This window comes from Ursus arctos, unplaced genomic scaffold (assembly GCF_023065955.2).
Source record: "Ursus arctos isolate Adak ecotype North America unplaced genomic scaffold, UrsArc2.0 scaffold_15, whole genome shotgun sequence".
Classification (NCBI taxonomy): domain Eukaryota; kingdom Metazoa; phylum Chordata; class Mammalia; order Carnivora; family Ursidae; genus Ursus; species Ursus arctos.
In genome coordinates, this window is record NW_026622819.1 from 41,286,432 (window position 1) to 41,302,650 (window position 16,219).

The window sequence follows — 16,219 nt, forward strand, 5'->3', positions numbered from 1 at the left end:
TCCCCACATCACGATCACATCTGGTGCCTTTGAAGGGCTCAAAAGAGGAAGTTTGGGTTTGGTTGTACTGGATGAAGAACGCACAGAGAAACTTCCAGGCAGCAGAGGGAGGAGAGGGGAGCCGAGACCTGGAGGGGGCTGGGCCAGCCTACCCAGGCTGGATGTTAGCTCACACTCTCACTTGGGATTCCCAGGCAAGAACATGAGGCGAGGACTTCACTCCTGGGTAGGTGAATGCCTCAGGCTGCAGGTCTAAGTCAAAAACACAGATCCCCACTAGAAATGTGTGTGTGTGTGTCTGTAGGTCTGTTTTTATTTAAAGAGGGAAGTGGAAAGGGAATATTTGTGGGCACATCCTACAATGTCAATGTTAGAAGAGAAAGTCAACATCCTTTTGTCCAACTCTCTCATTCTGTAGATAAGAAAGTAGAGATTCAAGGAGGGAAAGAGATTGGCCAGAAGCTAGAAAGCACATGCATGGCGGATGCAAATTTGAACCCAGGTATCCAGGTTCCTGGTTCTATCTCTTGCACAAAAACCCGGATGGGGGCGGGTGGTGAAACTGTGGGAGGCCCGGCAATTGGTGGGAAGACATTGACCGCCCCTCCCCTCCCCTTGAACACTCAGCTGGCACTGGCCACCACGCCCCACAATTCAAAGCACACACTCCACTCATTCACAGACAGAGGCTCAGTATGTTTTCGGATTTGACAAAGCCCAAACCAGGGCAGTGGCTATAGCAAGGGACGGAAGCTGGGAAGGGCTGAGAAGGAAGATGGGGAGTGGAGATGGACGGGATTAGTGGCCGCGGGTCTTCAGCTGCTCACATGGGAGCAGGAGTGACCGTGCTGGGCCTTCAGTGGCCTGTGGGAGTGGGAGCCTTCCCTAAACCCCAGTTGAAGACAAGAGCCCACCCCTGAGCCCCTCCCCCCACCCCTGTCCCTTCTTTAGTCTCTGGAGCCGGAGCAATCAGGCTTGGTCATGGCGGCTGGTGCTGACCATTTCTTGGCAAAAAGCCAGTCGCCCTAGTCCTCGCCTCCACAGATAGCCAGCAAGGCCTTCAGGAAGTCTCCAGAGGTGTCACCCTGGCAGGAGCAGAGGGAGAGCAGTGAGTGAAAGCAATCCTGATGGCCTCAATGCCCCTTCCTCCCAGCTGCTGTCAGCCCAATGTATCCCCACACATCGATGTGACTGTGTCCCTTCTGTGGCTCCCCACTACCCTCAGGCAAATGTCCAAGCTCTCAGCTTGGCTTCGAGGCCTTTTGTGGTCTGGCTTCATGTCCCCCCTCCCTCCTGGGAGCATCTTGGTTCATCTTCCTACTTTAATACCTACCACGCCCCTGACCAGCATGCCCTCCGCACCACCCCCAAATCCTGCCTGCCCTCCGATGCCCCCTTCTCTGCTCCCTGCCCTCGAGTCTTGCCTTCCTCCTCCCACAGCCATTCACACATGTGTGAACGAGACCCCTCATTCGAACAAACACTACGGAGCACTTACTGGGCACCGGGCCCTTGCAGGAATTCACGGGAACATCATTGTGTTTATGACACATCATGATGTCCGGCCTACAGCAGAGCAACGGGAGGCCAGACTCTCCTTCTTTTTATAGTGGCTCCTGTCATTTTTATGATATATGCTGTTTTTCTTCTCTTTTGTAATTTTTGATTTCAAAAATCATTATTATAAACAAGGTGAGTCAAAGGAAAGATTATACAATAAAAATCTCCCATCCCTGACTCCTTTTTCCCCAAATCGAGAGGCACGGTGACTGTTTTCTTGCCTGGGTTTCCAGCAACAGTCTGTGCGTGTGCTAGCAAGTATTTTTTCTACACACGCGGACACACAGCATTCTCCCTCTTCTGGGCCACACTTTTCTGACTTAGAGAAGATCCCAAATCAGCAGATAGAGCCTCCTCGTGCTTTTTCACGGATGTGTTGTGTCCTATCCTATGGAAGTCCCACGCTTTCTTTAACCAGCTCTGTAGGGAAGGCTTGTAGGCTTTTGCTCCCGTAGACAGTGCCGGCATAAATAGTCACATCTTCAAGCACACGTGTAACTATGTCTGTAGGATCGATTCCCATATGCGGAACCACCAAGTTCAAAGTGTATGCGTTTAAAATTTTGAAAACTGCCAAGCTACCCTTCAGAGATGTGCTACCGGCGTAGCACGAGTCTGCGAGAAGCCACTGTGAGATTTCCCACGGGCTGTCAAGCAAGCACAGTATCAAACTTTAAGATCTTGGCCAACCTCAAAGACTTTTGAAAAGGGGCTCTGTAAGTGAAAGAAGTCAGACCCAAAAGATCACATATCACATGATTCTGTTTCTATGAAATACCCAGAAAAGGCAAATCTATAGAGATAGAAAGTCAGCTGATGGGTGCCTACAGCAGGGGTGGAAATAAGTAAGCAGGTACAAGGGATCTGAGCGGGGTGACGGAAATGTTTTCAAAACTGCACTGTGGCCATGGTGCATGACTCCTGAAATTTACTAAAAAATATTCAACGCACCTTAAAACGGGTGCACTTCATGGGATATACATTATGCTTCAATAAAGTTGTCTTTAAAAAGCCCCCCAAAGGGCTATTTCATTTAGAAGTCCTTCATTATAAACCTTGGAGCCATGTGGAATTTATTTTTGCATATACAATGAAGTAGGTCTTTCATTTATCAACATGCTGGCTGTTGTCAGAGAGAGCTCATGGAGAAAAAGACTGGGAGGATAAAGGACTTGTAATCCCATGGTCACGAACGTGACGCCCCCCCCCCCCCGCCCCACGGATCTCTAGCCCTGCCCCCTTACCTCAATGGCTTGGTGCAGAGACTTGTCGTATTTCTCAACGAACTCCCGCCGGATGTTGAGCAGGTCGATCTCACTCCGGGAGACCATGATCCTGGTGAGGGTCTTCTCATCCGTGCCAGCACCCTGGTGGGGCCAGGGGAGAGGGAGACACAGGGCAGGAGGGGAAATAGGGTCAGGTCAGGCAAGAACTTATGGGTGTCCATCTGCTTCTCTTCCTTTTCCCTCCCAAACCAGGGTGCGATATTCTGCCTCTGTCTTCCACAAATAGTCCTGACCCAGATTCCCCTGTGCCTAGGACTGGACGGACAGGCAAAACAATCTGTAAGAGTTGAATGGTGTGCCCCCAAAATTCATGTCCTCCTGGAACCTTACAACGTGACCTAATTTGGAAATAGGGTCTTTGCCTATGTAATGAGTTGAGGGCACACTGGATTAGGGTGGGCCCCAAGCCAACAACTGGTGTCCTTATAAGAAGAGGACACACGGGTAACCACACAGAGAAGGCCATATGGAAATAAAGGCAGAGCCTGAGGGACGCGTCCACAAGCCGGGAAACACCAGGACTCCCGGCAGCCACCAGGAGCAGCTGGAGGAGATGCGTGGGAGAGTTTTCCCCTCAGAGCCTCCAGAAGGAACCTAACACCTTCATTTTTGATGTCTGGCCTCTTGAACCATGAGAAAATAAAACTTCCATCATCACTCCATCTGTGGTACTTTGTTAAAGAAGCCCTGGGAAACTAATAGGGGGCCCAAGGAGCAGGCACAGGATATGGGATATGTGGGCAGCCAGGGCCCACTTATGCCCCGAGGGAGCTCAGGAACACCAGCTTAGGAGTCAAAGCTGGCAATGGTGAGTGCTCAATAGAGGGCCGTCATGTTTGGGGACCGCAGGCGGAGACGGGTCTCTGGCTCGCTCCCCCACACAGCCTGCCCAGGCTCTGTCAGCAGCTGAGACTCTACTCGCTGGGCCGAGAAGGTGGCCAGAGTGGCCTGGGGTTCCAGGAAGCCAGGGCTAGTCCCAGCGTCCAGCCTTGGTTACCTTTGTGAGCATTTGTCACAGGAGACACGGTGTCACCTGCTCGATGGTGAGCTCCAAGAGGGCAGAGACTGAGTCCTACTCAGCCCCGTGTCCCCAGAGCAAGTCTCTCAACCTTGGCCTTTGGGGCCACATCATTCTTTGTTGAGGGATCTGTCCCCTGTGCATTGTAGGACATTTAACAGCACCCCTGCTCTTGTCCCACCAGATGTCAGCAGCAACACCCCCCAAGCAGTGGCGACCAAAACGCATCTGAACATTGCCAAATGTTCCCCAGGGGACAAAATCACTGTCCGAGAGCCAGATACAGGGCAGATGCTAATAACCATCAAGGGGGTGGAAACAGTGGTCACCAGTCCTGATTGGGGGGGGGACTGCACACATCTGTGTTTGTGGGTGAGCAGAAGGGCCTGAAGGGAAAGGAGCAAACAAGCACGTTTGTTTACCTTCATAGATTTGTACAGTTTGTCGGCAAAGAAGAGAGGCTTGTTCTTGACACTTTGAACTGGTAGGAAGAGAGAGATGAGGAAACTTGATCAGAGGCGGTGTGCCCACGCTATGGGCTGGGCTGTCTTCTCCCACCCCCTCTCCCTCCAGCCTGGGCCTGCAGGTGATGGCCAACCCCAGGGCCATACTCAGGGCCCAACACCTTCACTCCCCCTTCCCGATGCCACCTCGTCTGGCTTGTCCCTCGACTTGGCTCTCATTGGGTTGCAACTCCCTTCCTGCTGAAGGGCTTGCAGCTAACCAAGGTCAGTCGAGAACTCGAAGGGAAGAAACCCTTCATTAACCCAAGGCCCAGAGCCTCAAACTTCTAAGGGCCTCCAGAATGACTGGGGAACACGTTTAAAACTTGGATTTTAGGCGCCACCCTATAGACTCAGGTCCAAGAAATACTTTACACAGCAGTTTGCAAAGTGTGGTTCCTGGATGGCTCTAGCAGCAGTATCTAGGACCTTGGTAGAAATGCAAATTCTCATGGCTCACCCCAGATGTGCTCACACTGCAACTCTGAAGGGAGGTGACCAACCTGTCCCACTCTGCCGCGGACATTCCTGGTTTTAGTACAAACCAGAACGGTCTGTCTCCCTGCTCTGGTACAGCCTCATGCTGGAGAGCGACTAATGATTTAGAGAAAGATTATGCCAAGAATGACTGTCTGTTGGGGCGCCTGAGTGGCTCAGTTGTTAAGCGTCTGCCTTTGGCCTAGGGCGCGATCCCAGGGTTCTGGGATCGAGCCCTGCATTGGGCTCCCTGCTCCGCTGGAAGCCCGCTTCTTCCTCTCTCCCACTCTCCCTGCTTGTGTTCCCTCTCTCACTGTGTCTCTCTCTGTCAAATAAATAAATAAAATTTAAAAAAAAAAAAAAAAGAATGACTGTCTGTTGGTATGATTTAAGGCACTGTGCCCATCCCTGGGGCTGTGCCGCCCCAGAGTCTGCACACTCCAGCTGCATCGGCAGCCCCTGCTCCCCACGCACGCCCACCCCAGATAAAGTCTGCAGCCATACCAGTCCCAGCCCCTTCTCAAGGCCTCGGGGGCTCTAGCCCTGCCGCTGCTGAATTTCAAGGCTCCAGGGCCCACACAGGGGTGTCTCAGGCAGCTTAAGGAGCAGGAATCAGATACCAGCACCAGAAAGCCAGCATGACTCTGGATATAAAAGTGTCTGTGTGAGGAGGGCAGGGGGCAAGAGGCCGGAGTTGCGCGCCCCAAGGACACAGTCACTCGGGATATGTGTCATGTACCGGCTCAGGAATCCATGGGAAAGGCTGCATCGTATATCAACCTTCCTGCCTCCTCATGTATAGTGTGTGTGTGTGTGTGTGTGTGTGTGTGCGCGCACGCGCGCGTGCATCCTAGTCCAGCAGAACACCGGGCCCCTCCCCTTGCTGCCATTGCCCTCCCCGTGACCTGTGACCTCCCCCAGGAGAGCTGTTCCGTCATCCCGCCCTGCAGCCTGGAACAAGCTTTTATGCTAACCCCTCCCCCCCAAGAACATGCTGGCAGGACCCCCCAGTGCTGGGGTTTATTCTCCAGTACTAGAAGCTCAGGAAGCTGCCAAGGCCACACTTGTCCAGGGAATCTGGCCACGTTCCCAGTGCCCCTAGCCCTTTCCCGGGACATCCATCCCCTTCCCTTGGTCCCCATCAGTTACCGATGGCCACAAACACGTCCCTGACATCCCCGGACATCTCCTTCTTGATGGTGTGCTCCACGTCATAGTTGGTCATCTTAACAAACTCCTGGAAGACTGGTCCCAAGAGAAGCCCCACAGGTGGGGGTGGTGAGCTTCAATTCAGAGGGAGGGGGGGGATCACCCTTTCCCTGTCCACCCAGCTCCCCTCCCAGGCCGTGCCCCAGAAAGGGGAAAGGGATAGCAGGTTTGGCCGCAGCTCAGGCCTAAGGGCAGGATCGTGGTAGGAGGGAAATTCTGACCTCAAGGCTGCCTTGGGCTCAGAGCCAAATCTGTGTCAAGTCACACGCTGCCCCGGAGCCTTAGACGAGTTCTAGGAACCCGGGCTCAGATAGCGAAAGGAGCTTGGGTCCTAGTAAAGGCTCTGCCCTAAGCTCAAGCTCGGGAGAACCCCTCGGGAGAACCCCTCCTCCCTTCTGGGCCTCCCCTTCCTTCTGTGTCAAGTTGGGATAGAGATTAATGTAAGTAATCGTAAGAAGGACACCGGCGAAGTTACCATGTGCCAGGCATTATGCTAAGTCCTCTCCATGCATTATATTTTTTGTATCTTTACAACAATCATGTGAGGTAGAACTCAAATCCCAATTGACAGATAAGGGAATTAAGGCACAGATATTCACTAACTTGCCCAAGGTCACACAGCTGATAAGTGGGAGATTCAAATCAAAGCAATCTGGCTCCCAAGTCCATTCTTCCAGCCACTATGCTAGAGCACCTTCAGTATTTTACTGGAAAGTGCCAGGCAAATCCATGTCAAAATATAAATGTCCTAGTGACCAGGGCACTTCACCAGCACCTATTATCAGCTGTGCCCTGTGCATGTGGCCGCCTGTAGGTGGTCCTGGCACCATTAGCGTGCCTCACTGCCTTGTTCCTGGCAGACATCCCCAAAGGGTCCTGACACTGAACCTCTGAGTCCTCAGTGCAGCACTGGAGGGAGCCACCACCAATCTGCTGGAGTGGCTTTGGAGGTGATGGCCACCTGCCATCCCATATCCCAGGCATCCCACCTGCTTCTCTAAGGAGGTGAAGAGAGTTGGCCCAAAGCTGAGTGTTAGCAGTAGAGCCAGGAACAGACTCCCCACCAGCCACAATACTCCATGGCTGGGGTAAGGAATGGGTGGCTGGACACCCAGCCCTTTTTGTCATAGAGAGCTGAGCAGCTCCCATCAGATTTGGGGACCTTTCGGCTACGTCGGGAAGGGGAGGGATTGAGACCTCACCTCTCCGGAGGTGTGGATAGCTACGTGTGCACAGGATCGTCATGAAACGGGTCTCCAGGGAAGTTTTGTCTCCACTGGGTGTGTCTGCTATTTCCTGCGGATCCCAGGTGGGGGTGGGGGCAAGGATTTGGGAGGGAAGACACCAGAAAGCCTTGGTTATTATTCACTTTCATGTCTTTGCCTGGGCCAAGGGAGGTCAGAAGCTGGGCCAGCCCACCTAAGAAGGCTGACACTGGCCCCTTCCTCAGCCTCCGCGTCCCCTCCTCCAGTTCCCAGGAACCCTCTGGACGGACACAGGAGGGCCTAGCGTGGGGCACTTCTAATCTGGCCTCAGGACCTCGAGACTGGCGCCCAAGGGAAGGCCAACAGGCACTAGGCATGGGGACTCGGAGTTCTTCTGTTCTCAAGCCCTTCTGAAAGGCCCCCGGGGGAAGCAGGTCTGCTGGTGTGCAAGGAAAATGGCCTAGCCAAGTGCTTCCCCAAGTGTGGCAAACGGGCAAATACACTGTAACACGCCGCACATATATGTTTCCACAAGGATCTTCCAGCCAGCTACTAGCTCTGTTTATATCAACATTAAATTTCCCTTTAAAAGAATTCATTTCAGATTAAAAAGGGTCCATTTAAAGAAAAATACTCACAGCTGGTGGGATGTAGCACAAATCATGTGGGAGGTAAGTGGTTGGAATTTGGGAAACACTTGCCTGGCTCATTTTTTACCGTGGGCTCCTAAGAGGCCGTGAAAGGGAGAGAGAGAACCTACGGGCAAGCCCCCCGACGACTGCCTGCCTGGCCACTCAGCCCGCCCAGAGGCACAGCCGCTCAGCCCTCACTCGAGAAGCCACGAAAATCACCGTGAAGAACAGGACACTCACCAAGATCTCAGCAGCCACCTGAGAGCAGGGAGGAGAGAGAGGAGGGAGAGAGGGAAGGCTTGCGTCAGAGGAGCCGGAGGAGGCTGGGAGAGGTGGCTCTGGGGCCCTGGGGGCTGGGGCAGGGGTCTGGCTGGGTGGGGGGTGGGGAAGGGAGGAGGGAAAACACCTTTCTATGATCTTTGGGCTAGAGCCCCAGATGAGGACAGGCCTGGGAATTAATTTTCAAGTGTTCGCCTGAGGGACCAGGGAGGACACAGAACAGGGCACTCTGCCTGTCACTCCCAGCCACCTAGGGTGACTCCAGCCCTCAGCCTGCTTGCCTCCACAGAGCTGCCCAGAAGTGAGAACAAGAGAAGGGCTGAATCCCTCACACCCTCTCCCTTTATCGCAAGGGGTCTGAGACAGGGAAGCTGAGGCTGGGTGGGGGGGGACTTGTGGGGGGCACATAGCCAAAATCAGGTGGGAAAACGCCAGCTGTGCAGGCATTTTACAAGGGTGACTTGACGGCTGCACTACGCTGAGTCGTGAGGACGCTGTTTCGTTAAGTAGCTGTGTCCTGCAGTGCCTGGGAACAAAATCAGCCGGCCCGTGTGCCCCAGACTGGGTTTTGCCCTTACCTGTCTCCCTGAAACTCTGCCGACCACTTGATTCTATTCCAACAGCCTTATGCTTTAGAAAGCTCTTTGCGTTACATACCTGGGCAAAGTCTCTCAAAATTTTAAATGCATGTGATGTTCGATCAATTACATTACTAGGAATGTGCCTTTACTGATACATTGGCCAAAGCCTTTCAAGATATGATGCAAGGGGGTTCACTGCAGCATTCTTCGTAATAGAGAAAAACTGGAAACTACTAATAGATGATTTGTTAAACAGACTACGGTTATCCAACAATGGAAATCCACGCAGCTGTTAAAAAGAATGAGACTACAGTGCTGATAAGGAGAGTTTCCCCTTAAATTAAGCAAAAAAAGTAAAGTATAGCATATTGTTTATAACAGCGCTCCTTTTACCTAGATAAGAAAAGATAAATGCACACTCTTACATATTTGCTGGGAAGCCATGCTAGAGGCATGGTCAAGATGCCACGGAAGTGGTCACCTTTGAGGAGAAGAACTGGGAAAGTTTTGCATTTGATTTTTCCTGAAATTTTATGTTTATATTTTCTCAACATGCAAATATGTTCTTTTGATGTTTTATTTTAATGTCAAATAGGAGTTAACAGGGTTACTGGGATCATGGGATACTTCGGGTTTTCATTCATCCCTTTCTGTCCTAAAAAACCAGTTGAAACTTGAGGACATTATGGTAAGTGAAATAAGCCAGTTTTAAATGGGTAGGACTGCAATTACACACGGTCCCTAGCGTAGTCAGATTTAGAGAGACAGAGGCCGAACTGGTTGGTGGCTGCCAGGGGCTGGGGGAGGGGCAGTTACCGTTTAATGAGTACACAGTTTCAGTTTTACAAGATAAAAAGAGTTCTGGAGATGGATGGTGGTGATGGTTGCACAATGATGTGGATGTCCTTGACGTCACTGAACTGTACACTAAAAATGGTTGAGATGGCAAATTTTACTGTGTGTCATGCTTTATTATGTGTTAGGTGCATTTTACCACAATTTTTAAAAAGCGATGCTAAAAAATACCTGTTCTTTCCTTTTTTTTTTTTAAGAGAGGGAGAGATTTTAAAAATCAAACAAAAGGGGCACTTGGGTGGCTGCATCGGTTAAGTGCCTCTGACTCTTGATTTCGGCTCAGGTCACCATCTCAGGGTCCTGAGATTGAGCCCTGCAAGGGCTCCACACTGGGCGTGGAGCCAGCTTGAGATTCAATCTCTCCCTGTGCCCCGCCCCCTTTTTTCTCTCTTGGTCTGAAAAAAAATCAGACAGAAAAGAATCTAATGTGCCATTCTTCATGTACTTGGGTCAGAGAACCCTAGACATAATTGTTCTGTCAGAGCATCTTTAAGACAGTAACATGTGTGATATGATACATGCAGTAGGCTACTAAAACAATTTTCCAAATACTCAGCACAAAGGCTTCTGCTTATTAGCCTAGCTACTTCGCTCAAAAATTACTCCGGGAAGTTCCTCCAAAAGCTAACCTCAGAGTTATCCTATGACCCGGCAGTTGCACTCCTATCTACCCAAGAGACATGAGAAAATACGTACACACGAAACATGTACACGCATGTTTATAGCAAGCAGCATTATTCTTGAGAAGTCACCCAAAAGTCAAGTAGCTGATGAATGGATAACAAAAGGTGATATAAACATACAACGAAATATTATGGCGGCGGAAAGGAAAGAAGGACCGATACAGGCTAAATATGAATGTTGGGAATACTAAGTGAAAGAAACCAGTCACAAAGGGCCACGTACTACAGTGGCCATTTATATGAAATAGGTGAACCTACAGAGACAGAAAGTAGATTAGTGGTTACCCAGGGCTGGAGAGCAGGGAGGAAATGAGGAACGTGTACAGGGTTTCCTTGGGGGTGATGAGACGTTCTGAAATTGATTGTGGCGATGGCCGCACGCGCCTGTCACGGTGCTACAAGGCACTAGAGTGTGTGTTTTCCATGGGCTGGTAACAGATGTCTGGATTCTATTTCAACAAAACTATTATATTAAAAAATAACGGCCTGGGGATCAAATCATCCCAAACTGGCCACAGGTCTCCACTTCCGTCTGGATTAGACTGCCTATGTTATTTGTTGCTCAAACTGGAGCACGGAGGGCGGAAGGGAAGCAGTCAGCGATCCCTGTGGGATGGTAGCCGAACACCGCACACCCGTACGCACTGTGGTTGCAGACCTGGACCTCCCAGAGCTCGGGGGTGTGCTGGACGCCCAGGGTAGAGAGTGGGAAGGAGGAAGCGTGACACAGACGGTGCCAAGTCCTGCGGTGCATTATCCTCCCGGGAGGAACCCGGCTCTGCAGGTCAACCGCCTCCCATTTCTGTGTACATTCTCCTCTGGCGTTCCCATTTCACCTCGAGAAACCCATTTAAGGAAAACACTCCTGCGTATGATGGAAGAGTTGGTGACCAGGAAGAGGGCTGCTGAAATAAAGCTTGGTAGCAGCTTCTTAAGTGGAATAGGACATGGGCATTAAGTGACGTTGGTTTTTAAAAATAGTATGAACGGTATTCATGGAATATTATTTTCTAATTATTCTAAATTGTTCTAAATCAGGGATGCACTTTTATATATACACATAAAAAGACAACTAGAGTGATGTATTCCAAAATATTAACAATGGCTGTCACTGGTAGGTTATGGATTGAATGATTGATTGATTTAGGCTTGTCTCTATTTTCTAGATTTTCTACAAAAGAATATGTCTTACTTTCAAAACCGAATATTCTGGCTCTAGGAAAATGAGTCCATACTAAGACTAATCAGAGTCCAGCATCTGTGAATCTGGACAGGCAGCTGAGTTGGGCAGGGCTCCCTTGTTTCTGCCGCCCAGGTTCTCTCTCACCCCTTCTCGCCTACAAGTGTTTGCCCGTGCAGCCCACCACTGCCCCCTGCTGGCAATGACCAGAAGCACAGCCTCATAGGTAGGCCCAGGGTGGAAGCATTCCCTGGGGATGAATTTCAGGGTAGAGGATGGATTTGGGGTGAGCTCTAGGGAGGAAGCCAGGTTCAAAGACCCTCAAGGGTGCAATGAGACTACTGCAAATATTAATAGTAGTACTTAATACATATACGTTGAGTAAGTGAATGAAACGTGGCCTCAACAGGTCACCCTCGAGGGTGGCTTCCCAGGCTAGCCCTCATGAACACACCCACAGGCAGCTGGAAAACCGTAGTTCAATGCAGCCCTGCAGCTTCGGACAGCTGCATTCCAAACCGGGGGCTGCACACTGGAAAGCAGCAGCCACCTGGTCTGGACGCTGCAGGGAAACTGCTGTACTGGGTCCTGGAGGACATCAAATAGTATTAACACAGGCTTTGGAGTCAGGCGGGCCTGGGTTCAAATCACACCACAGCCACTTAGAAACTATACCCTTGGATAGGAGTTTCATTTTCCTCCAGTAAAAAAGGGGGAATAATAAAGTATAAAACAGTCTTAGCATCATGCTTAGTACTTAGTACGCATTTTATAGTAGGTAACTGTTGGGTTTCTAGCTCAGGATTCTTCCAGCTCAGATGCTGCTGTAACACTCCACACTTTCCTACCAGTGGAGCAGGGCACAGAGCTGGTGCCTCCACTCCCAACCCAACGGGGCTCTTTTCAACCCAGCAACTGTAAAGGGAGGGGGCCAGATCCGCATTTGGCGGTGTCTGTGCCCAACACCTGGACCTGGGCCAGGCCACAGGGTGCGGGGAGCAAGGCACAGGGGAGTGGGGACAGTGCACATGGCCTGAGGAGGGACTGCCCAACCACAAGGACCCTTAGGGGATTTGGGGTTGTTGAGCCTCCATGAGAAACCATCTCCAGACCTCAAGCTTCCCAGCCTAAGGAGCATATCAGGAACAGAGCAGCCAAGGGACCCAAGAGAACCCCCGACTCCCTTATTCATTTAATAACAAGTATTTACTGAGTTCTGACCATGTGACCACTTGGGATATACATCAGTGAGCAAAACAAAGATCCCAGCCCTTGATGAACTCACTTTCTAGGCTCTCTCAGAACACTTCCTTCAATCTAGGTCCCATTTTATAGGTAATAAACTGAGACCTTTAGCACCCAGGCCCCCTTTCCAGCAAGCTCCCAGACCTGCTCCCTCTGGCTCAATTCTACCTAGGCTACTGATTTGCTGTGTGACTTTCAGAAGTTATTCCCCCTCTCTGGGCCTCCATTTTCCCACTGTAACATAGGAGTTTGACCTGGCTGATCTGTAAGTCCCTTCCAGCTCTGAAGGTCTGGGGGCTCTCAGCCTACTCTTCACACAGGAAATGCCAGTAAGACCAGCACCACACTCATGAGAATCTTCCTGAAAGTTGTGAAAATACTCAAAGTTTCGCTTCTAAGGACAGAGAGGCGCAAGGGGTCCACGAATCTAAGGAGTCACCAATTAGATCAGCCATGTCCCTGCCAGGAGCCTTCCCCACTCCTGGACAGCCAGGGCCTGGCATGGACAGACACCAGCTGGAGCCACGTGAGGGGGCGGTTCTCACCTGAGCATCTTCCCGGGCCTGGTCCCGGTCTTCTCCTGCCTCCTCGCGGTTCCCCTGCAGCAAGACCAGCGAGAAAGGTCAGTCCCCAAACATCTACCCTCTTTGTCCCTCAGCAGCCACAGGACCTTGGCTCAGCCACTCTGCCTCTCTGAACTCTCTTCCTGAGCTATAACATGGGGACGATGATCCTGCCCTCACAGGGGAGGCCATGGTGAATATTACATTTGAAGGCACTCAGCCCAAGGTGACTCAGACACAGGGAGCTTCAATACTGTGCTCAGGGCCTAGCGTCTGGGCTGCAGGAATACAAGCGATGGTGAAGGAAATTTGCGGGTAACATGTGGGTCGCCCACATGTCCTGTCAGCGGGGGGCCCAAAAAGCCCAGGCTGAGGGCCATCAAGGAGGGCTGCCTGGAGAAGGTGGCACCAAGCCAGCTTCGAAAAGTAAACAGCGGGAGAAGGCCTTACATGAGCCAGTCACAGCTTCAGCAGTGGGACGGAGAAGGCAAATGGAGAGGACACCCTTTTCTCATCAGGAGTGGGCTCCTAGCTCCCTGCCCTCCTCTCAGGCCCCCAGGGAGCCAGGTGGGCCTGGGGCCATGAACTCACTCACCGTGGCCAGAGAAATAAGGATCCTCTTGAAGTGGCCGGACGTGTCTGAGCTCAGAGCATCCTCTAGGGACTTGTGATAGTCTGAAACAGAGAAAGGGGGGTGTGGGTAGCTGCTGGCTAAGGATGGGGGGGTGCTTCTAGAAGCTTAAGACTTGAGCCAGAGCATGCTGGCAGGGCTGGTGCGGATGTAGGAGTTTGTAGCTGGTTCTTGTCAGCACCCAGTGATGCCACAGTGGGTCTTGACACACTGACGCCCCAGTCCATCACCTCCCTATCCGTCCCAGCTGAGGGCTCCTGGAATCCTTCCTCTCCTGCTTCCTGGCCACCCTGTGTTCCATCTTCTACCCTCCCTCCCGTAGGACAGGTGCCAGACCCATAAGCTCTGCCCACAGCTCTGGCCATGTCCCTCCCCCGCTCAAAATTTCTCCCATTTTAGAGCTGCTTACAAGGGGAAAAGTTTAAATGTTTTTGACTGGTACTTAAGATTCTTCAAAACAACATTCTGACCAAACACAGGCCTTCTGACTGAGGGCCCAGAGTGACTGCAGAGGCCGCCCACCCAGGAGGCCACCCTCTTGCTCGCCAGCAGCCTGGACACGCTTTCCTCTCACTCTTCCCCTCCAGGCGGGACTCTCTGCCTGGGGTACCCTTTCCTCGGACACAGGGCTGGGCATACCCAGGGGCTTATCAAAGCCTCGTGCCCGGGAGAGGGGAGACGGGCAGAGCTGTGGGGTGAGGTGGTGCTTCTCTCACCACCTCCCAGTGGTACTGGGCCCGGGGCGTCCCATACCTACCTTCCTTATAGGCCTCACAGATGGCCCGGATTTCTGCGTTGGTCCGAGTAGCGAGGATTTCGATGAGAGTCTTTTCATCTGTGCCAGCTCCCTAGAATGTCAAGACCAAGAAGACTTGAACCACAGTCCTTACCCCCATGCAGAGACCTGAGGGGCCCTGGCCAAGAAGGCCCCTGTTCAAGGAACCACCCAGGAGGCAAACGCTCAGACCACCAAGCCTTCCTGGACTTTCTCCCTACCCCCAGACCAGAGACAGCACAATCAGGGCGGAACATGCCAGTTTGTCAAGATTTCCAGAACCTCCCATGAGAATTGCTTTGGACCAAAAATTAAAAAGAAAAGAATATAGGGTCTATAGGCATGTGTATATTAAAAGGCATACACACATATGTATCCGAATAGAAATATTTATGTGTAAGTATATAAAAAGAACAGAGGTCATGCATCACAGTATAACAGTGATTGTGGTCTCTGGGTGGGCGAAGGATCACAGGTGAGTTCTTGTTTCTTCTTTTTTGCTCTGTGTAGATTTTCTCACATATTATTTTGTCAGAAGAAAAAAAGGTTTTGTGCTTTAAGGGAAAAACATGCTGTATTTGTTGATATTTGCGTTTGAGGAGTGATCTAGGGACAGACACGTCAGATCCTCTGGACTGAGACAGCTCCGGGAAACAGCTACTCAAAGGTCCTCACTTTGGGGCGGGGGGGAGGTGAAGGAGATAGATCGATGGATTTGAATGTCTGTTAAACACCTGCAATGTGCCAGTTGCTGCATAAGCCACTGCAGCCACAACTGTAAAAAACAGGTAAGGCACGTCCACTGCCCTTAGAGGTCACTGCCTGCGGGGCGCCCAGTCCGTGGGTGCCCTGACCTGACGGAGACTGAGGCTGACGGAGATCTTCGCAGGCGCTTTATTCAAAGCAGGCACGTGGGGAGGAGAGCCCGATCCCCAGAGCATCCTAAGACCCAGGGTCTAGCCCCAGCCTTCCCCTAGCTCACAGGTGCACTGAGCCTCCCTCGGTTTCCCATTTGTAAACTGTGGGAATGGAAACAGTTGGGTCAGGTTAGCTCACTGGGCCCTCCAACGTCTAACCTCCGTGTTTTCAAATCCTTTGCTTTTTTTTGCCTAGGCATTTTAAAAGGATGAGAACCTCAATTTGCTTTGCCCAGGGAATGTCTGTTCTTCTCAGAATCCTCCAGGGGCCCAAAGCCCTAGTGGTCCCATGTGGTTGTCAAGTTAGGCTCCAGAGTCAGACAGAGCTGGTCTGAATCCCAGCCGTTAAACTTCATAATGCTGTGACTTTGATTGAGTGACTTAGGCTCTGAGCCTGACTTTCCTCCTCTGTAAAACTGGGACAAAATAATAGCCTTGCCTTGTGGGTTGATGAGACAAGGAGCTGAGCCCAGGATGGGTCACCTTATGCTCTGATGACGGAGAGGGGCCCCATACAGCTGGTGCCTTGGGAAGCAAAGCGGTTCCAGCAATAGCTGGGCCGGGATATCACGTCCCTTCTTGCTAATCAATCACAAGGGCTGGTCTTCAAAGTTAACAGT

The 16,219-nt window shown here is 51.4% G+C and overlaps 1 protein-coding gene across 2 annotated transcripts in view; it reads right to left on the reverse strand.

Moving 5' to 3' along the window:
* Nucleotides 1-285: 285 nt before the first annotated feature.
* ANXA6 (annexin A6) overlaps nucleotides 286-16,219 on the reverse strand; it is a 46,146-nt gene continuing 30,212 nt past the window's right edge. The window contains exons 18-26 of one of the 2 annotated variants that reach the window (XM_026510806.4): nucleotides 14,665-14,755; nucleotides 13,872-13,951; nucleotides 13,259-13,312; nucleotides 8,131-8,148; nucleotides 7,256-7,349; nucleotides 5,994-6,089; nucleotides 4,287-4,345; nucleotides 2,805-2,927; nucleotides 286-1,085 (exon numbers count right to left, since the gene is read on the reverse strand). In XM_026510806.4, coding sequence (XP_026366591.1) covers nucleotides 1,026-1,085; nucleotides 2,805-2,927; nucleotides 4,287-4,345; nucleotides 5,994-6,089; nucleotides 7,256-7,349; nucleotides 8,131-8,148; nucleotides 13,259-13,312; nucleotides 13,872-13,951; nucleotides 14,665-14,755 — 675 coding nt within the window. In that variant the 3' untranslated portion in view covers nucleotides 286-1,025. The remainder of the gene's footprint in view (nucleotides 1,086-2,804; nucleotides 2,928-4,286; nucleotides 4,346-5,993; nucleotides 6,090-7,255; nucleotides 7,350-8,130; nucleotides 8,149-13,258; nucleotides 13,313-13,871; nucleotides 13,952-14,664; nucleotides 14,756-16,219) is intronic. The other variant, XM_026510807.4, reaches the window with a different exon arrangement.